This window comes from Nyctereutes procyonoides, unplaced genomic scaffold (genome assembly GCF_905146905.1).
Source record: "Nyctereutes procyonoides isolate TBG_1078 unplaced genomic scaffold, NYPRO_anot_genome, whole genome shotgun sequence".
In the NCBI taxonomy this organism is placed as follows: Eukaryota; Metazoa; Chordata; class Mammalia; order Carnivora; family Canidae; genus Nyctereutes; species Nyctereutes procyonoides.
Window position 1 is genome coordinate 14,997,787 of NW_026575134.1, and position 21,368 is coordinate 15,019,154.

General features: G+C 48.1%; 2 protein-coding genes across 11 annotated transcripts in view; one reads left to right on the forward strand and one right to left on the reverse strand.

The window, feature by feature from the left end:
* Positions 1-16,575, forward strand: part of SRPK2 (SRSF protein kinase 2) — a 239,137-nt gene extending 222,562 nt beyond the window's left edge. For 4 of the 6 annotated variants that reach the window (XM_055301172.1, XM_055301173.1, XM_055301175.1 and 1 more), the window contains 6 exons: positions 612-712; positions 830-937; positions 4,699-4,768; positions 5,378-5,470; positions 5,798-5,890; positions 14,945-16,575. In XM_055301172.1, coding sequence (XP_055157147.1) covers positions 612-712; positions 830-937; positions 4,699-4,768; positions 5,378-5,470; positions 5,798-5,890; positions 14,945-15,129 — 650 coding nt within the window. In that variant the 3' untranslated portion in view covers positions 15,130-16,575. The remainder of the gene's footprint in view (positions 1-611; positions 713-829; positions 938-4,698; positions 4,769-5,377; positions 5,471-5,797; positions 5,891-14,944) is intronic. The other 2 variants (XM_055301176.1, XM_055301177.1) reach the window with 2 other exon arrangements.
* Positions 16,576-16,703: 128 nt separating this feature from the next.
* Positions 16,704-21,368, reverse strand: part of KMT2E (lysine methyltransferase 2E (inactive)) — a 94,780-nt gene continuing 90,115 nt past the window's right edge. For all 5 annotated transcript variants that reach the window (XM_055301168.1, XM_055301167.1, XM_055301170.1 and 2 more), the window contains one exon: positions 16,704-21,248. In XM_055301168.1, coding sequence (XP_055157143.1) covers positions 19,734-21,248 — 1,515 coding nt within the window. In that variant the 3' untranslated portion in view covers positions 16,704-19,733. The remainder of the gene's footprint in view (positions 21,249-21,368) is intronic.

Below are 21,368 nucleotides of genomic sequence, written 5' to 3' on the forward strand. Positions count from 1 at the left end.
AAGATTTGCCCTGTTGGCTGCCTCAGGAGACCTGTGTTCTGGAGCATTCCTTGTTCAAAGCTAAACCCAAAATGATTAGTTCTGGCCTTTAACCTGTATGTATTAATCAGTCATCAGCTACCCTTTGAGATCTCTGTGCTCAGCCCAAGCAGGAGAGGTAGGTGACGCAGTTACCAGGTGAATTGAGCATCACTTACAAAGGGATTGGCCACCCAGGAACGTGTTCTCTCTACCTTCGTGTTTCACGTAGTAATGCACCAGTGAGCTAAATGTGGTTCATTGTGGGCTCTGAGGCAGTCAGGAGTGGCTAGAAAGATGCCAAGGGGAGGAGAGTAGGGTTGACCTAGGGGTGAAGGAATCAGGGATATAAGGAGAAAGAACAAGGCCAGGTCAGGGAGGTGTCTGGGCAGCCCAGGGTGTTCTCTCCTGAAATATCTTCTAGGGATGGAGACCAAGAATTTAAAATTCTGTTGAGTGCAACGTACAGGGTTCCAGGCCTAAGTGATCATCCCATCACTTTCCTAGAAAAGGAGACTGTGCCCGGCAAACGTGTGCACACATGCAAACCACTTATCCCAGGCACTAACTGTCCTGCTGTTTGCTCATGCCAGCAAAAACCCGGGCGGCCGACTTGTTGGTGAATCCCCTGGATCCACGGAATGCAGATAAAATTAGAGTTAAAATTGCCGACCTGGGAAATGCTTGTTGGGTGGTAAGTAGAGTCTTCTTTCTAAAACATTTGGATCATGATCACATATTAGAAGACACTTTATTTTTTTCTTTTTAATGTCTGTTTCCCTCCATAGTAATACAGTCTGTTCCCTTCCAGCATAAACACTTCACAGAAGACATCCAGACACGTCAGTATAGATCCATAGAGGTTTTAATAGGAGCAGGTTACAGTACACCTGCTGACATTTGGAGTACCGCGTGTATGGTAAGAACGGCCTTGGCCATTTTCTTCTCTTGGCTCACCCCCTGAATGCTCACGATGCGGCTGTCCCACCGGTGTATGTGGTCTGAGTTTTCCTGGCCGTGAAGTCTGTCCTCTGTGGGATGGGTGAGGGCAAGGCTGCTGTCTTGAGCGTGTTGTGAATTGGAAGGACCCTCAGGCATGTCCTGGGGTTCGGCTTGGTCTCATTTCATCGGTGTCTTCTCAAGGCCCTCTTCAGCCACCGCCCCGAGCGTCACACCTTCTGCTCTGATGACAAAGATCACTCCAAGTAATTCCTCCTGGTTTCTGAAGCTTGCAGGTCATACGCAGGTTTACCCTCTGCTCATGCTGGGGGGGATGATGAAGCAGTGGTGTCTCCGGAGGGTTGTCTGAGGTAACCCTTCTTGGTGACCTTTGACAGACCTTATCTCCTTAAGGAGATGGAGTTCCCTAAGTGCCATCTCTCCTCCTATCTCTCCTCCTATAAAATCTAGGGAATATTCTGGCTTATTGCTGTCGGGCTGTCCTCTGACTTCCAGGACCCAGCAGCTGCATGTGTTCCCTTTGACCGAGTCTGTTCGCATGGAAAACATGAAGGTGTTTCTCATCAGGGCCTCGGGGCGCCTCTTCTTTCACCCACGTGTCCTCTTCCCTTTGGCTGCATCACAAGTTTGTGTCTAAACCTTGCCCCAAGCCCTCACCAGGGCATCTTCTTCTCACTGCTGACCTGTGAATTGATGAGCATGAGTGGCCTCTCGTCTCTACACCAATTTCAGTTTCTCTTTCTTGGTCTTGTTCCCTAGCCAGGGCGCGTGTGCACAGGTGTGTGTGTGTGTGTGTGTGTGTGTGTGTGTGTGTGTGTGTGTGTGTTTAGGGTGCTGTTTCATGTTTTTCTTTATTAATTCCACCCCTCCCAAATTCTCTTATATTTACAGTAAGAGGCTTTGTATATAAAGCCTCGCACTCGTCTTCTCACTAGGAGCAGTGGGTAATAAACGTACTCGTCTGTTATTCAGACATTAACAGTTCTTCGGAGTGCGCTGTGCTGCGTCCCCTCCGAGGCCACAGTAAAAAGTGTGGTGCTAGATAATATGAAGAAAAGTAGGTGTTTGTGTAAAGTTATCAAGATCTGAGGCAAGATGTGGCCAAATAGATCAGAAACAGTGTGCCTTTGTTTTCCTACTTTGCTCTGACAAATCATACCAGATAATAATTTTTAAAATAAAGTTTTTTGGTGAGTATCAAAAACTTAGGTCTTTGCTGTGCAATGTATGGAAAAGAATGGTGAGAAGAATTGGTGGATGTGTGATGGCTGCTTTGACCGTGGAGACTGTGGTGTGGGGAGGGACAGGACCGGGGGGTGGGTGGGGGCCCCGGAAGCGGCGGGAACCGAGGCTAGGCCAATGGGAAGTGGGGAGAAATGTTCCGTTTCGGAATGTGGTGAGGTCAAGCCTTAGGTGTCCCTAGCGACACAGGAGGGGCCCTGCCAGGCTGCCCTGAATTAGACTCTTGAGGGCTCTTTCAACTCTGAAACCTGTGCTTCTAATTTGGGGTGTTAAATTTTGATGATATAACCGGAAAACTAGGACAAGATCACAGAGGTAGGAGAATAATGTGGAACCGTCGGTACGCTTTTGTGTCAGGTTGTGTGTCTTGCCTTCCATTAGGTAAGGACTTGTCCCCCCACATGGTGTCCGCGTCCTGGCCGCTCCTCCTCCTGTGAACAGGGATACAGAAGTAGCAGACTGTCTCCTTCCTCCTTCCTCCCCTTCCTCCCAAATTAAGCATAAATTCCCTCAGGGCTTTGAGGGTTACTTGGGGAGTTTTAAAACACTTTTAAAATCAGCTGATTGTTGTCATGGTGAAGTTCCCCCCCCCCCCAAGGGGGCAAGCCTCGTTTCCCCACCCCTGCCTTCCATCCCTGAAGGCAAGGCTGAGAGGTCCCTTTTGTTTTTCCTAGAGAACCTGGTAAACAGTGTTTCCCCATCCATCCCTGTGTTAAAGTTTAGAAATACAACAGTATATTAAATTCATAATGCTAAGCTGTACTAAAGCTCCAGATTGTTCTTGGTGATGAGGCGTGGAGGCCTTTGATGACATAAATGGCAGTAAGTCTTGCAGAGGCTGCGGGGTTGAGAGCTCCCGTCACTCTTCAGAGAACCAGGACCAGAGCCTCCTCCATCTTACCTCTCCTCTTCCTTTTTTCTTTTAGATCATTTCTTTGTGGGCTTCTTAGATTTGAGTGTTTCATTGAAAATACACGGGTGCTAATCAGAACGGCCATCTTTCAGAGAACACTCAGTTGACATGTCTTAGTGCTTGGCTCTAAGAAATATATTCAGCCTGACGGAAATGTTTGCATGAGCAAGGGCTCCAGAGCAGGGTTAGGAGCCTCTGTGGCACTGTCCTTGGAGCCTCCGCAGCGGCTTCTCCTGGCTTCTCCATGGGGGTCTCTCCTTTTCCTCATGGCTCGTCCCAAGCCAAGAAGACTCTTCTGGACATTCACCATGAAATCTGATTGTTCCCTTCGGATTTGTGGCCACGTGTGAGGTTTTGTGCCCTGACCCAAGATCGGTGTATCTTGTTCACTGTGTGGAGGGGAGAGGCCCCAGGTGAGGACCTTCCCTGACCAGCTTTCTCTGAGACTGGGCGTGTCCAGCCCTGCAGGATCCCGAGTTCTTGAGCTGGTGCTCTCCCAGGGTAGCTGACAACCATCTTGTTACCCCACCTCCCTCCTTTTTTCTTTTCTTAAAAAAAAAAAAGTGAGGCGCTGTGGTCATGCCCCAGCACAGCCACCCTTGGTTCTTTGAAGGCAGTGGTGGGGAGCCGCTCCTCCACATGTGCTCAGGGACAGGGGTGGAAATGGGGGGATGCGGGGAGGGCAAGTCCCCCGGTGCCTTTCAGAACAGCAAGCTCCAATACAGAATTGAAGTATGGGAAAACCAAAAATAGGATTTAGCCTTTCCTTTTTTTAAAAAAAGATTTTAAAAACATGGTATTGGATCCTCAGAGCAACAGCAGTTACCATCTTTATATATGTTAGCAAATTAAACTCATGGCCCTGAGGGGGTTTTTTGATAACGAGGGGAGAAGACTGATAGAAATGGAAACGTGGGGCCTCCGCGCCTTCCCCTCCAGGCTGGCTGCTGGAGCAGGCAGTGGCAGCCCAGGAGGCAGGCCAGCTCTCCCTGCCTTCCTTACCTGGCTCTTTCCACCCCAGGGCACCAAGCAGGAGCCACAGAGCCTTCTTTGTGGCTTTCGATTTCCCTTTGGTTGAGTCAGAAATGAAAGAAATGAGACACAGAACATGGTTCTTGGTTACTGAGACATGAGAGTCTTCGCTTCACCTGCTCTCGGGGCCAGATGAGCTTGCAGGTTGAGAGAAGGCCTGAGTCAGACCTGGTCCTAGATCAAGTCTGGGTCCTGCCATTCAGAGTTGGGGTGCAGTCCCCCGCTAGGCCTGCACACGGCTGCTTGCCAGCATGCTTCCTGCAAGATGAGGGGCGTACGCAGCCTTTACATCCTCCGGTGGAGGAGATGTAAGAATATTTCTCAGACTTCTTTGAACTTTTTGGAAGGAAGAAAAAGGTTGGTGTTGAGTTCTTTTAGAAGGCTCCTTGGGTTGATCAGATCCTCATAAAACGTCTCTTGTACAAGGAGAAACAGTTGCTGCCTCGGGGGCCACTCGGGGGCCACTTCCCAGAGTGGGAATGTCATCTGTTATCTTAGCGTGTCATCTTAGCGTGTCATCTGTTGTGTCCTAGGCATTTGAGCTGGCAACGGGAGATTATTTGTTTGAACCGCATTCTGGGGAAGACTATTCCAGAGACGAAGGTGAGTATCACTCGCTGCTGAATATCTCAGGCTGGGTCTCCGGAGAGGCCTGAGCTTCTGGAGAGGAATGTATTCCTGCACTGAAACAGAGCTGTGTTTTGGTTTTCAAACGCCCAGTTCAGATGCTCTTCCTTGGGCTTGGAGCCCCCTCAGGCCTGATAGATGGGCAGCTTTGTGGAGAGCCCTTGGCCTGAACTTGCTCGGGCCTGGCGCCCAGCGGCCAGGAGACGACAGGCTGTAGGAATTGCAAAGCCTTTCTGTGGTCCTTTTGTCCACTGATCCACTGCCCATTTCTCTGTCCTGTTGGGGAGCTGAGTTGAAAACCTGGGAATTCTGGCTTGAATTCCATCTGTAAACCTGACCATCTCCATGCTTATTTGCTTGCAATGCTGGGGTGGCCTGGGGTGAGCTGGCACAGTCACCGTTAATGCTCCAGATGGTGCCTGAGGCCTGCCAGCCCCAGAAGCCTCTGCATGAATGTGCTGCAGACATTGTTGATTTGAATCTATTTCTGATTTTTTACTAATTTCAATTTTTTCCCCTCTTCTTTTATCCCATCCTTCCCTGTGCCCCTCCCATTCCCGTATCCTTTTTTTCTCTCCTCCATAGACCACATAGCCCACATCATAGAGCTGCTAGGCAGTATCCCAAGGCACTTTGCTCTGTCTGGAAAATATTCTCGGGAATTCTTCAATCGCAGAGGTAGTACCTCTTCTTTTTGAAAAACGCCACGATGCAGACAGAAACGGGATAGCAGCTGCCTGTAGCATTAATGGTGACAGAGCTGTCTCCTAAATTCAAAAGGCAACCTAACAAAATTCCCATGCTGATTTAAAAATTGAGAGGGAAGGCCACACTTGCCCCGTGCTGTGGTCACCCCGTGCATCCGGTCACACCGGCAAAGCCCGTGCTTGGATCACGCAGGTCGCGCTCTGTTTCTGTCTGCGCGGGCGGTAGCAGTGTCTGCATGCAGTGTACTGATTCAACTGTCGTGTGTTTCTGTTTTGCTGGCAATGTTTCCCAATGCAGATCACATAGCATTGATCATTGAACTGCTGGGGAAAGTCCCTCGAAAATACGCTATGTTGGGGAAATATTCCAAGGAGTTTTTCACCAGAAAAGGTAACGGTATTTATGCAACACTAATTTTCAGTATAATCCTCCCCCCAAAGGAGAAATTGTGCATTCACATTTGGGCAGTGGAGAAAGACCTGGACCCTTGCAGGTGGGAAAATCTGCTGAAGAAAGCTGTCAAGACCTAAGCTTGAACCATCCCGTGTCTGTGGAGTGTGGATTTTGTAAGAGCACAACCTTCCTGAAACCCTTGGTCTCCTCCCCACCTCCCTCTCCTATTCTGAGCCCAAACTGTGGATTTGTGGATTTGTAAAAAGGAGTGGACGTGATTTTTAGGGACCAGCTACACTTGACTTTGCGTCTTCCACGCTGTTGTTCTTGGAACTGCAGGGTTTTCTGCCATGGAGCAGAGGCAGCCTAAGGACTGGACTTGATGAACAGGCCTCCATGTCACCTTGGGTCTGTGTGAGCTACTTCCAGAGTGGGGTGTGGGCCCGTGAAACTCTGTGCCCCACACGCGTAGAAGTCCGGCTTTTTTCTCCCATTGCATTACTCACACTGCGTTGTGGCTGATTTACTTGAATATCACAGGTCTGTCGATCTTCCCTTGACGTGACCCTAAACAATCATTCCTTTGCCTTGTTTAGTCTCTAGTTTGTAATCAGTTTTTAAAAATACCCAGAAGCCCCAGGAATTTAGTGTTAAAAGGACCCTTTCCCACTGCCATATTCTTTTGTGTGAGCATGTTGGGCCTCTTGAATCATGTTTTTCCAGCTCAGATTTTTTGGAGCGGAAAGGGCTGCAACACACTTTAATAATAAACATTTGAAGTTGGTTGTGAGCAGGACATAGAGTTTCTAGAAATTTCTGAGGGTCCTTGGTATTCTGTTACTCTCTGCGTTAGCCAGATTTAGAGAACTGGTTTTGACTTTTTATCTTCCTGTGAGTAAGGTATTGTTTTAGAGGAATAATCCTTTATTATACCTTTTGGTGATATTGAGCTGACCAGTCCTTGTTTCATCCTCTACGTATCCCTGTTAAACACACAAAGTTTGAGAATTAACTGTGCCGAACCTGGTAGTTTCCTGTTCCACTTCCTCAGGGGACAGTGACCACAACCCGCAGCTGTCCTGGGATCACCCAGTGGGCAATCTCGAAAATATGTAACTAGATGCAGTTATTTTCTTATTACCTTTTAAAGACTTACTACTGGAGAAAAGATTGTTAGGGAGAACTGTCCTGTAGATAGCCTGTATTAATTTGAGTTCCAAGAGCCTACCTGATCTTCGAGGCTGGGTCACACGGCCAGGTCCGTGCTTCCCCTCACACGTGGGCCCCAGTAGGCCTGAGGGGCGGTAGGACGGCTTTGCCGCTGAACCGTGTTTAGGGACAGAGCTGGGGTTTGCGCATGCTTTGAGGCTGGCTGTGTCTCCACTTCATGTCCCCTCTGAACCTCCATTTCCCTGTCGGGGTGGGGCGATTTCAGGGCGTGTGGTTGTTCAAAAAAAGTGTAAGAGTTGTCTATGCAGTGCATGGCACCATAGTAGGTCATGTCATGTTTGCTAAGGCAGAGTTATAAACGAGAACACTCTAAACAGGATGAACTTCTAGACAGTACTACTGAGAGAGCAGACTAAGCTTCCATAGGAAACTTCTAGAAAATGTTACCTGAAAATACTTGGGGCAAGGGAAAGCTCAGGATGATTATGGCTTGGGATTCATTGTGGCCTGAGGAACTCTGTTCTAATCAAGGCAGACCCCTTCTTCATACTTGAGGATGTCTCCAGAGCCCGTGAGAGATGGCCTGGCCCCGGACGACATGGCTGTACATGACTCGGTGCGGCGAGTGTCCAGCCCCCGCTGTCGCCGTTGTGTGATACGGGCTTGGAGGGGAGGGTGGGCCAGGAGCTGCCGGCCGCTGCCGTGAAAGAGGGGATATCACTGACCTGCTGCTGTGGGGCGGGGGCAGCCCGCAGAGCCCGGGACCGTAGCACCTGCTCCTTTAGCCAAGCGGACGGTCTGCATAGGCGGATGCACAGGTTCCAGCCTCACGCACGGCGGGACCCACAGCCCCGACGGCACACGGGGGTACTTGCTTTCACCGAGCTGCCGCCGCCTGTCCTCTGCAGCAAGGAGCTGCTTAGGATGCCTGGGCTCTGCGATTCTCGGTCCACTGTCCGTGGGGCAGGAGCCACATACTGTGCACGTGGGGCTGGGGTGGGGGGGACAAATGGAACAGACCCCAGTGGCAACAAAATGAAGTCCTGTGCTCTGGTTTGTTCCTGGAGGCAGCTGCCCCGAGCCACTTGTGCCCATTGGGCTTTGCCTGTGCCCCAGGCCACTGGGGACCGCACCTACTGGGGAGCAGCTCAGACCCGGCCGGGGCCTGGAACCCTTGCTGAGGTGAGCTGATGCCGGGTGGTGGCGGCCCTGAGCTTGGAGCCCTCCGCCCTGTAGCCCTTCGTGCTGGAGGGCAGTGGTCGTGCGGCCTTTCCGTCCGCTGCTCCTGGGACTGCTCGTGGTCTGTGCCCGACCACTGCCCACCCCCTGGTGGGAGTACCGGGTGCTTGCCCGGCTCCTGTGCTGCTGGGTCATCAGGTTGTTAGCGTGCGTGGGCTTTAGGCCTGCGTGCATGGGGATTTATTTTTTTTTTTATTTTTTATTTTTTGAGGAGCTTGTTGGAAGGTGACCTGCAGCGTTAAATGCATTTGGCATCTTTGGTAAAGATAGACTGAAAACATTGTGACGTGGTGTGTTACTTTTTTCCTTCACTTGAATGTAAAGGAGAGTTTGTGACAAGGCAGGAAATCCTCTAAAATGACTGGGAATTGGGACTTAGGTCCTGATCATTGTTTGTTTATAATAAGTAGAGATGAGAGGGGATTTAGGGTTTTTACAGAAATCACAGAAGCAGGATTATGATGAATAAGGGCCTCTCATAAAAATAGATTTCACCACATCCCCCAAGATGAGGGGAATGATGTGTTGTTACATTAAAGATGGGTTTTGTCCTGCCTCCCCAAGTGACTTGTGTGAATATCCATTTTGGAAGTAATGAAACCTTAAATGTATCCATTGAAAAAAAATTTTTTAGTATCTTTGTGCCAGAATTGATAAAAGAAAAATCAAAAACTTAGGAAATTGCTTCCATGATCTTGGAAAACAGCCAGCAATTGAGAGGGAGTGAACAGTGCTCCTTGTCCTCCTGGGCGGGAGACAGGGCTCATCCCCACCTGGAGCCGGGGACGTCGGCTCTGTGTTCACATCTTCTTACTTAAAAGTGCTACTAGTTTTATTCATTTCTTGGCCCAGAATTTTTAAATGGAGCTGGATTTTTTGGCAGAGGAAATAATTGCTATTCTCACCCTGTTAAGGTTATTTATTTATTTGTTTGTTTGTTTGTTTATTTATTTATTTATTTATTTATGATAGTCACACACACAGAGAGAGAGAGGCAGAGACACAGGCAGAGGGAGAAGCAGGCTCCATACACCAGAAGCCCGACGTGGGATTCGATCCCGGGTCTCCAGGATCGTGCCCCGGGCCAAAGGCAGGCACCAAACCGCTGCGCCACCCAGGGATCCCCTGTTAAGGTTTAATAACCAGCAGGTCATTCCTTGGGATGCGGACATTAGCCACCAGAGATCATCCATAAAAGCCGTCTTGGTCAGTGTGTGGAGATGTGCCCCAGTAGAAATAAGCATCTCTGTGAATTTTGTCCTTGTTCTGTCCTATTATGGTCTGAAGGTGTGCCCCCCCCCCCCAAATTCCTAGGTGGAATACTACCTGCCCACAAAGGTGATGATATTAAGAGGTGGGGCCTTTGGTAAGTACATAAGGTCATGAGGGTGGGGCCCTCATGGACAGGTTAGTGCCCTTGTGGACAGGACCCCGGACGACTCCCGGGCTGCATGTGCCCTGTGAGGACGACGCGAGGAGTCTGCGCCCCGGGAGAGGCCCACCAGAGCCCAGCCCCGCCACAGCCCGATGTCAGACGACCAGCCTCCGGAACTGCGGGGAATACATTGTTCATTTTTATTTCTAAGGCACTCGGTTGTATTTTGTGATGGCAGTGAAAGCAGGCTAATAAGACGCGTCCCCAGAAGAGGGACTATTCTTCCAGAAGCATCCCAGGCCTCAGGTGGCAGTGGCACAGACAGCACTGTCAGGGGCACGCTGGCCTGCGCCGCTGACCGACGTGGTGTTGACCCATTGGCGGCCATCACTTTAGTAAGACTTTGCTGAGAATGGAAATATCAGAGGGGTTTACTTTTTTTTTTTTAATTTTTATTTATTCATGAGAGACACAGAGGCAGAGACTCAGGCAGAGGGAGAAGCAGGCTCCCTGGGGGGAGCCCGATGTGAGACTCGATCCCAGGACCCCATGACTTTAAAAACTGGTTTGATGCTAGGTAAGGCAGTCCAGTGTGTTCGAATGTTTGGGAGTGATGTTTTGTGCTGGACCAAAGACCTCAAATTGCATTTGGAAATTTCAGAGCATGGGCAGCACAGTGCCTGCAGGTCCCCTGTGACGGGCCCCTGATGGGTGAGGCTCCAGAGAGCCTCAGAACTGAAGGGGACTCTCTAAAAGAGGCGCCGTGTGCTGCATTCTTAACCTCTAGTGTTTGAGATGAAAATTGTTAGAAGGATTTTAACTTCTCTCTAGAATCACCCCAGATCAGCAGATGGTCACGTTTCCGTGAAGCGTGAAGCCCTTTGTGGGCGGTGAGCCCGAGTGTGATTGGCTCGGCCTCAGGTGGCGGTACTTGGGTACTTGTCAGGCTCTGCCGTTTGCCGCCTGCCAGCCAGGTGCCAGCAGGTGCCAGCAGGTGCCAGGCACCGGCACAGGGCGCATCTCCGAGGGAGCTGGACTCGGTGCAGATAACTAGAAGAGGTTCCTCATGCTCGGGAGTCTGAAACTCTCAAGATGTGAACTACTTTAATTACAGTTTCACTTTTTTCATTTCTGAGTTGTGAGGATTCTCTGTGAGATCAGGGGCTCAGTGTGTCTCATTTGCTGCGGGATCCCCACAGCCTGGTGCAGAGTGGACACAATAAGTGCTTATTAATAAATTCAAAAACATGAATCCGTGTTCGGTCTTGGTTTTGGAGGGAAGCCTTTATGAGCCAGAAGCAGTGGTGCTGTGTCCCTGTCGGCCTGGGAGGGCCCATGTGGCACCCCCGCGGCGGCCCTGCACCCTCTTTGCAGGCTGCACGATCGAGGCCCCCCAGCTAGGGTCAGGGTGTAAGACAGGAGGGTGCTGTAGTGATGAGACCGCGCCGTGGAGGCAGACAGTGGTGACACTGAACACAGCAGACGTTTTGGAAAAGAGCAGCCCATGGGCCACAGCTGGTCATAGGCCCGAATCAGTGTTTTTAACATTTCATTTTGAAGTTGAGCGTATCATGCCAAGAAAGTAGTGAAATTGCTGCTGTAACAGGTTCAATTACGTTCTATTATAGTTCATCCCATTTATTTGTATCATTTATTATGAGCTGCTAATTAGTGGAGTGTTTGTTTTTACTGCATGCATTAACAGTGTTGGAATTCTTTTAAAGTCATTATTTTGTTGTAAGGTTTATACTTTTTTTTTTTTTTTAAAGATTTTATTTATTCATGAGAGAGGCAGAGGCATAGGCAGAGGGAGAAGGGGGCCTCCCAAGGGGAGCCCGGTATGGGACTCGATCCCTGGACTCCGGGATTACTTCCTGAGCCAAAGGCAAATGCGCACCCACTGAGCCACCCAGGCGTCCTACGGTTTGTACTGTTTCTAATAACAGCTTTATTGAGATGTAATCTAGACCCTTCACCCTTTTAAAGTATACAGTTCAGGGCAGCCTGGGTGGCCCAGCGGTTTAGCGCCCCCTTCAGCCCAGGGCCTGATCCTGGAGACCCGGGATCGAGTCCCGCGTTGGGCTCCCTGCGTGGAGCCTGCTTCTCCCTCAGCCTGTGTCTCTGCCTCCCTCTCTCTGTGTCTCTCTTTAAATAAATAAAATCTTAAAAAAAATAAAGTATACAGTTCAGTAGTTTTTAGTGTATTCCAGAGTTGACGTGGCCGTCAGCACTAGCTGGTTTCAGTGTCTTCTTTCTCAACCAGAAACCGGGTGCCTGTGGCGCTCACCCTGCTCTCGCCACCTCCCCCCGCGCCCGTGGATCTGCTCTCTGCCTCCTGCGGTTTCCCTGTTTGGACGGGTCCTATAAACGGGATCGTGCAGTACGTGGACTTGGAGATGGTTTCTCCCAGTTCCTCTCATGTGTGGTGGCCTGTACAGTACCCTGTGCTGTGCCGGGTGTGTGTGGGGGTGACCGTGTTTGGTTTCCCCACTCATCAGTTGACAGCTGTCCGCTTATCCCCCATCCAGCCCATCCACCTTCTCTCCACCACCCTCCGTGTTCTCTGTCATTAAGAGTGTCCCATGGTTTGTTTCCTTCTCTGTTTTTTCTTTTCTTCCCTGCCGCTGTTTATCTGTTTGTTTTCTTAAATTCCATGTATGAGTGAGCTCCTACCTGATCAACTGTTTAGAAGACTGTGTTTCGTATTGAATTGAACACAGTAACTTGTACATGTGATCGTAGGGCCTGGGCCAGTTTACATCCTGGCTTTTTTCTTGGCATTAGTTCTTCCAGCTCTACATGACCCACATGTCTGTTGTGTTCAGAGGCAGTTCGGTGTTGTTCCTGCGGTGGTGGTGTGTGTTCAGTACCAGTTGGTGCTCAGGACTGTGTTGCATGTTGCATGTTTTCCTGTTACAGCGTCTTTGCACATGGTTGTGTGGGACTACCTAGCCAACGGAAGTTAGGTATTTTAGTCTGTACATTGGAAATAAATGTGTTGGTTTCTAGCTAGTGAGGTATGAATAAATAGATTTTTTTGGCCTTTCGGCTGTGTATTGTTTTCATCACTATTATTATGCAGGTTTTAAGGCATCCAGCACAGTAAAGCTGCTCTCTTTTCATAAAAGATTGTACTTAATTTGATGCCTATTGATGAATTTTAGTTTAAAAGTGGCACCCCCCGACAGAGCTTCCTCCTCAGTCTCCGCAGACACTGCAGCTCGGCAGGTGCGTCCATTTAAACCCACGGCATGTTTGCTCCGGGCCAGAACAGATGAAGGTCAGTAGTGGAGGGTTCTCCCTTTCCAGAGAACTTGGTTTTAGCGTGTGATGTGTGATGTGAACTTCCCTAGTGTCCTTTATCCTTGCTCCGGTGAGAGCCACAGTCCCTAGAAAACCAGTAACGAAGCTGGTGTTTGGGGGCACCTGCTTTGCATCTTTAAGGGCGTTTTGAAAATTACTCTTGCGATCCAATTCTTCTGGTACCAGACATTGTGCCATATAATTTCACTCCATGTTATTAGGTAATATTAAATAGTGTTCATCAAGTAGGTGTCCGATGGTTGGTTGGTTGTTTAGCCACCATTTGCCTATCACCGAGCATTTCACAAGCACCTCTAATTTTGCAGTGTCTGTGTTTGGGGTGTGGGGTGGTGGGTGCTAGGGTTTATTCTCTTAGGCTGGATTCCTAGAGCTGGAATTTCCAGATTAAAGGGGATGAACTTCCAGCGATTGCTCAGACTTCATTCCCAGTGACACGGTCTTCCTTCCACAGGGGGGAACACTTTCTCCCCTAAGATGTCAAGTCCACTTCCCTCATAGAAGTAGACCTGACCTACAGTTCTGTAACCACCCTGAGCTCTAGCCTCCGTCCTCAGATGATTTTACACACTGTCTCTGACAAAAAACATTCCCTAGAGTTTTATTCCAAATTCTGTGCACTTGATGAGTACAGCACTATAGAGGTACCAGCTCATAAGAACAGAATTAAAAGAGCATGTGAGCCCCCCCCCCAAAAAAAAATCCTTGTGCGTGAAATTATGGGTCATTTTTTCTCTTGTTCTTAGTCTCCTGTAATGTTCTTTGATTCTCTTTGTGATTAATGGAAGAGGGGGGTGGTCGGTGGTCTAAATGGAGATGCCTCAATGGGTGAGCCGGCCCAGGCATCCTGAGACGACCTTGGACGCACAGCACTGCTCGCCTCTTAGTGCGTATCGTGAAAACCTTCACTCGTGGCTTAGCGGAGCAAGGGGAAGGGGCGAGGAGATGGGGCGTGTGGGGGGCGTGCGGCGGGTGCAGGCCTGGTGCTCTGGGCCGACGCGCGGGGAGCGTGCGTGAGACCGCGAGTGCCCACGGGCCTCTGCACGGACAGGCCTGGGAAAATTTCTGAGTGGAAGAGGAAGGGACTTACTCCTAAAGGGTAACCTGACCTTTTAGTAGTTTGACCTAAAGCAACTTTTTCCCCTATTATGACAAAGGCTGCCCTGTCCTCGGACCATCTACATCGCTGTGCGTCACCATCAGGTCAGCCAGGGCTAGTTGTAACCTACTCTTTTTACGTTGCAGCCAACACGCTTTCAGAGTTCAACCTCAAGCTTTGACGTCCTGACCTCTTAGACCTGTCCCCGAGCATGTAGAAATGAGCGCTGTTTGATTCAGGTTGGCGCTGAGCTGCGCCGCCCCGTGCGGGAGCCGCTGGTTGCTTGTGGCCCGTTACAGACAGACAGACGGACCCTCACGTTCCTCCCTCGCGCTGAGCACCGCACGTCGGGCTCGGTAGTCACATCTAGGGAGCAGCTACGTGTCGAACAGTGAGATAAAGTCTGTCTATAGCATCAGAGAGATTCTCCAAAACAGCACTGTCCAGAGGGCAAGACTCCTTTCTCTGTGTGGGTAACAGCAGAGGGGACGGGCCAGGGCTCTGTACGCAGCTTGAGCTTCTCCTAAGCATGTCTACAAATTGTAGAAGACCCCACAGTGGAGAGAGCGTGCCTTTGTCATTCCTTACAAATAAAAGACGTGGGGGGGGGACACCTGGAGGAGCCCGGGACTCTTGATCTGAACCCCCTTACTGGCACTTGCCAAGCTTCCGTGAAATGCGACACAGCCTAGAGAACTAGCGGTTACTGCTTGAGGGGAAGGCCGGCCTTTCCTGGCGTTGCTTAGTGTCGGGCAGGTAGGTGTCCGCCTCCTTGAACACCTGGCTGCACCACCGGCGGGAAGCGCACACCCGAGCTCTCCTGACGGTGCCTGTTTCTTCCCTGTAGGAGAACTGCGGCATATCACCAAGCTGAAGCCCTGGAGCCTCTTTGATGTCCTTGTGGAAAAGTATGGTTGGCCCCATGAAGATGCTGCACAGTTTACAGATTTCCTGATCCCAATGTTAGAAATGGTTCCAGAAAAACGAGCCTCAGCTGGCGAATGCCTTCGGCATCCTTGGTTGAATTCTTAGCAGATTCTACAAATCGAGCATTCTGAGCTAGCAAATGTTTTCCAGTACATTGGACCTAAACGGTGACTCTCATTCTTTAACAGGATTACAAGTGAGCTGGCTTCATCCTCAGACCTTTATTTTGCTTTGAGGTACTGTTGTTTGACATTTTGCTTTTTGTGCACTGTGATCCTGGGGAAGGGTAGTCTTTTGTCTTCAGCTTAGTAGTTTACTGACCCACTTTCTTCTGGAAACAATAACATGTCTCTAAGCATTGTTTCTTGTGTTGTGTGACATTCAAATGTCAATTTTTTTGAACAAAAAATACTTTCCCCCTTGTGTTTTGGCAGGTTTTGTAACTATTTATGAAGAAATATTTTAGCTGAGTACTATATAATTTACAATCTTAAGAAATTATCAAGTTGGAACCAAGAAATAGCAAGGAAATGTACAATTTTATCTTCTCGCAAAGGGACATCATTCCTGTATTATAGTGTATGTAAATGCACCCTGTAAATGTTGATTTCCATTAAATATGGGATGGGGACTCAAATTTCAGAAAAGCTACCAAGTCTTGAGTGCTTTGTAGCCTGAGTTGCATGTAGCGGACTTGAACTGCTCCCAGGAGCTGTGCAGACCTTTCATTCCCTAACAGTCCTTTTTACATTGGATTTTAAACAAAGTGGCTCTGAGTTATGTCATTCCCTATATGGCACTTTAAAGCAAGAAAAGACACGCTTTCATTCTGAAATACGTATTATAGTTTTGGCACTCCCATTCATATTTTTGCATATTTTTAAAAGTACTTTAAAGAAAAAGCAATTTCCCTTTAAAAATGTGATAGCCCGGTACCATGTGGTGTTGCCTCCTCCAAACACTGTAAGTTAAACTCTACATAGATTAACTCGGACAACAAAACCATGTGCAGTGTATGGAATGAGAAAAAAATATATATATATTTTTTGGAAAAGTTTGCTTGTGTTTGTCCAAAACCCAGGTATGGTATGTACAGTTAGAGCAGCAGGCACGATCCTAACATCTGCGAGGTAGCAGGGATCACGTTTCTGTGTGGCTACGATAGTTTTACTAGCTTTTTCGTTGTCTTCCCATGCATCGAAGTTGAGAAAATGATTTTCCCTTTGCAGGTTGCACACAATTTTGTTTATGCATTTCCTTAAACTTGTAGAATCCAGGACACAAACCATAGTAGGCAATACCATTTTAGAATGTAATATACGGAGGTCTCTCTAGCCTCTTTTAGAAGTCAGTGGATTGAATGTCAGGTTTTTTTTAAACTTTCACATTCATTAAGGTGCCTCGTTTTTCTTGACTTTGTCCATTAACATTTATCCATATGCCTTTGCAATAACTAGATTGTGAAAAGATAACAAGTGTTGTAATAATAATCCATTGTTTGAGGTGCTTGCAGTTGTCTTAAAAATTAAAGTGTTTTGGTTTTTTTTTCCAGACATTGCCTTGGTCATTGGCCTGTATTTGAAGTGATAGAATCAACAAACATTTGCTCTCCTTTTAGTGTAGTGTAGCCCAAACTAAAGAAAGCATCAGCATTCCTGTCGCAGGAAACATAGTTGTAGAACATGCATTAAGGCTTATTATAAGTAAATCATTCATTGTTTTCTAAGAACAGAATGTGGGTTTAGAAGAATTGCTGTGTCGTACAGATTCACTACCTAGAATTGCAGTGATTCTTTTTCATTCACCTTCTATCAAAAAACAAAGGAGCTACATTGTGTTTGGGCATTGCACATCTTTTTAAAATCTTAACAGTATTCATCTTGAGGGAACGAGACACAGTCCTTTCAGGAGTTAGCATGATGTCACATGTGGCTGTGAGATAATAGAACATAAGCACTTCCTATGCATCGTGCATGCTAAGGGTTTCGGACGAGGCTGTAGGTTACCGAGTAGGTTCTACGACAGACACCATGTCCGCAGGGTCCGTCCTTACAAGAGCCACCAAGTACGTCTTTGTCTTCCCTAACTCTGAAGCATCAATAGCAGGGTGTATAGCACACGTGAATGAAATCTATCCAATGCAGTTCCGGCTCATGTTAGAAAATAAACTAGATTGTTCGGAATTGGTAAAGATCTATCCCTTCTAAATTTAAGAGCCTCGCTGGTTTACAATATAAGAAAATTGTTCTAGAAGGAGTATACATTTGTATTAGAAATAGTGTGGTTTTTAGCAGAATCTTGGTGGCTTGATGATAAAGAACACGTGTGAGCTGAGCGCCGCAGCCAGCTCGCTGGTCCGAGGGAGTGTCCTGGCTTCTCCTCCTGTTAGTCCGGGTCAAGTCTTCACGGAAAAGGACAAGCAGTGGATCACACACGTGATTTCAGCAGAGGAGAAGCTGGCTGCCTGGAGAGTAGAACTGCCCAAAGGCTGAAAAAAGCAAATTTAGACGCTTCAGGAAAGCATAAATTTTTCAGGTGAAAACTGATTTACTAACTTGCTTCTTCCTGTACTCGGATCATACTAACACGATAAACTACAGTTTCTCCTTGGGTAGAGAACTCCAATTTGTATTCGCAATTGAGATTATTCCTAAATTCCCTTTTTTCTTCCAGTAATGTTCTTAAAACTTTAATGAAGTTTTGGCAGAGACCGTATTTGAGAGTGTGTGCGCCCTTCATCAAGGAGTCAGGGAATCCCGCGAGGTCCTGCAGGTCATGGAGAAGCTTCTCTATCAGTTATTTGTAGGCAAATCTATAATTGAGGAACTTAAAGTCCTTAGGAGGACAGTCCTTTTAAAGAAGTGACCAAGGCTGCTCGCTGTGCTGATGGTTAACCACCTCTGTTCTGTGAAACCGCGGGGCCGGGCGAGGTAAAGCCATATTTTCTTGGACAAGCGTGTCCTTAATGAACACCTGTGAGTAGAACGTTGTTCGCTAAAGTCAAGAAGGGCAAAGTTGACCTAAGTTCTCTTAAAACTTGAAGCTGATTAGAATTGAGCCCTGGACGCAGCGGTCTTCGTGTACTGTCATGAGCTGGTTTTCAAAAGGAAATGGAAATTAAAGGTTACTGTAAAACCTGACTTTTCATTACTGCCAGATCTTATCCAGTCATTCTTAGTCTGCTTACGGTTTTCTCCAGTGCACAGAGGGTATATGCTGTGCCAAACTATGTCAACTAGGTGAAAACTGGAAAAATGTGTTTGTGTCATTACCTCCAGTTATACTTAATTCTCCTAAAGGTAGAAGACAAAGGATTTTATTTTCCCAAAACAAAAGCTAGCATTGGGTATTTCAGCGAAGTGTCCATTTGAGAGGCTACTTTCATTTCACTTGAGAACTCAAAGCATGCTGCTTTGTTCCTTTTAGTCTTGTATCCCCGAAATGAACTCCGAAGATCTACTACTTTCTTTTTAATAGTATAGCTAGATAGTAAATGTTAATTTAGGGTTTTCAAGTAATTTTGATTGATTGGCAAGACCCTGCAGTCCTGCGTGCTCTACAGGGTACAAAATGAGGGATTTGGGTTGCCAGGCTGACTACACCAGACTTCCAAACCTTTGAGTTCCGGGCTGGAACTCAGCCGTGGGCAGGGCTCGAACAGTAGGGGTTCGTTTCACGTGAGGCCAGTTGGAAGTAAGTGTACGCGGCCTCCCCCAGCAAGGGGGCCTCCTGTGGCTTCTCGCTCCCACACAAATGACCGGTAGGAGCATGACCGGTAGGAGGAACAGCCCCTTACTCCTCCTGATGTCTGCTACGTCCAGCTGAGGTAGGTGGAGCTCAAGACACTGGAAGGCTCCTTACAAACTAGATCTGAAAAGATGGAACTTGTGTTAAAAACTCTTGTTTAAACAGACTCCAATCTCAGAAGTTGTACAGGACAATTTGGTAAAACTGACATAATTGTGATTTATTAACATGAATTAAAATGCCCAACCAGTGCTTCAATGTGACAGTATATTTAAAATAAAAAAGAAATTAAAGGCCATATACTGTACTACTTCCACAAAGATCACACAGTTTTGCAAAGACTTGCTGTATATACAAAGCTATATATCAAATGAGAAAAGCTGTAAGCAATTATATACGCAAAAGAAATGCAGTATTTACAGTTTGTCAGGAGACATTAAAAATCATCTATACATTAAATTACATTTTGCTTGCAAATAACCGATAAAACAAAATGAGCCATGTCCACACTAAACTATAAAAATCTGTATTGCATTTTTTTTTATACCTAAGATGCACTCACAGAACTGCTGACAGGAAAAAAAAAAATGAAAATCCGCATAGTGCCATTACTTAGCTGTGTACTTAAATGCATATGTATAAAATAATATAGAAAACATTCACTAAATGAATTTTAACTGCAACAATAAAATTTAAAGGTCATGTAGCATCAAATCTACTGCCAGAAAAACAGCTGGAATGTTCACTTACAAAATAAAGATACCTAATACTGGCTTAACAGCACATTTTTTAAGGAATTTTAAAAAGCAAAAATGGGAAAAATACAATGAAAGAGCACTGGTGTTTTTTTTTTTTTTTATACAAAGTTTCATGTACAAGCTTTAAAAAGTACCTTAACAGGTACATATGAAATATACAGTTTATCTTACAGAACATTTTAAAAAATGTTTTTGGAGTCCATTTTAATGCCACCCTGAACCATGGTAATTGTTCTGAAATGTTGGTGGCACCTGTGCTCTGTGAATTGGAATCTGTCCGGGCACTGGAGATGCCTGCTGAGGTCCTTGAACCCCATGTGGCAGGGCCACAGAGCCAGGATGAGGACAGAACCCTGAAGCAGTAGGTGTTGGAATACTGTTTGGTCCTTGGGGCTGGAGATGAGGACCTGCGACTGGTAATGGACAATGTGGCCCTGTTGCAGAAGGCTGGTGTTGGGGTCCCGGTCCCAGAGTGGTGTGATGTGTGGCTTGGGAGGGATACGGTGGTACAGTTGGATGAGCACTTGAAGGAAAAAGTGGAGGTCCTTGATGAGGTGGATGGTGTAAGGCTTGAGCAGAGGCGGTGTGATGCCCGGAAGCCAAAACACTGGAGGGTGGCGGCGGAGGAGGTGGGGGGGGTGCCGAATTTACAACATGCTGGTGCTGTGCTGGTAGACCCTGGAGTCCTGTGGAAGGATGGGGAGGTGGCGGGTGGTGATGAGGGGAGGGACCAGGGGGTGGTGGGGGCGGGGGCAGATGGTGGCCAGCAGTTTGAGAATGAATGTGAGACCCAGGGGTGACGGCGTGAACGGGCCCAACTACGTGAGCTACAGAGTGTTGCTGATGGGAGCTTGGCTGCTGCACGAGGTGCGGCCCGGGGGCGGGGGGTGGGGGCGGCGGGGGAGGAACCACTGCCGCAGCGCTTTGATGGTGGAGAGGAGGGTTGGGCGAAGCCAAGAAATGCCCTGGAGTGACATGGTGGCCTGGGGCGGGCTGCTGGCCGCTGGCGCCAGGAAGGGCTTGATTTGGTCCCGCTGCAAACACAGTCTGTTGGGAAAGACTACCTTTAAGCGGATTATAATTCTGAAAGTTCGCAGAGGGCTGCTGGTTTTGATAGTAAGACGAGGAGGAGGGGGGCGGAGGGGGTGGAGGGGGCGGTGCCGTGCTGCTCAGACCTGGGGGGGTAAACTGACTATATGTCGCTGAGGATTGTCCTGAGGGGGTCTGTGTAAATAGGGCTCCAGACGGGGCCTGCTGAGTACTGGCTTGAAGGTTCTGTGCCGCTGGGTAGAAATTTCTCTGAGGCTCTCGCTGAGGTGTTCCCACTTGAGGTGACTGTGAATGATGAGGCCTGTAGGGCGATCCCAGCTGCTGGGAGGGGGGCTTTGGTGATAGATAACCGTGCTGCACAGGTGGGTGGGGTGTCGAGGACTTGGGAGGGTTTTCTACATGAGGGGACGGAGGACAGTGCAACTTCACTGGCGCGGATGGCAGCTTCTGTGAAAGTTGCTCGGATGCGCTTCGGACGAGTGGCTGAGGAGGAGGATTCTTGGCCAGCGCTTGGGTGTTACTCAGCAGCTGCTTCGGGTGGACTTCTGCTTTCAGGTGAACCCCGCTCTCGGCTTCTGACGCGGGCGCACTCGCCTCCCAGTGCGAATCGGACTTGGTGGGTATTTTCCCTTGTGGCTGAACAGGAAGCCCGGGGCCCGGGGAAGCAGGCTGTGGAAAGAAAACGGATCCCATAAGACACGTGTTCTGTACATGGAGGACGGTTACCGGTGGTATTTAAAAGGTTATTTCAGGATCCCCTTTAGAAAGAGGTGGAGGATGAGACAGACA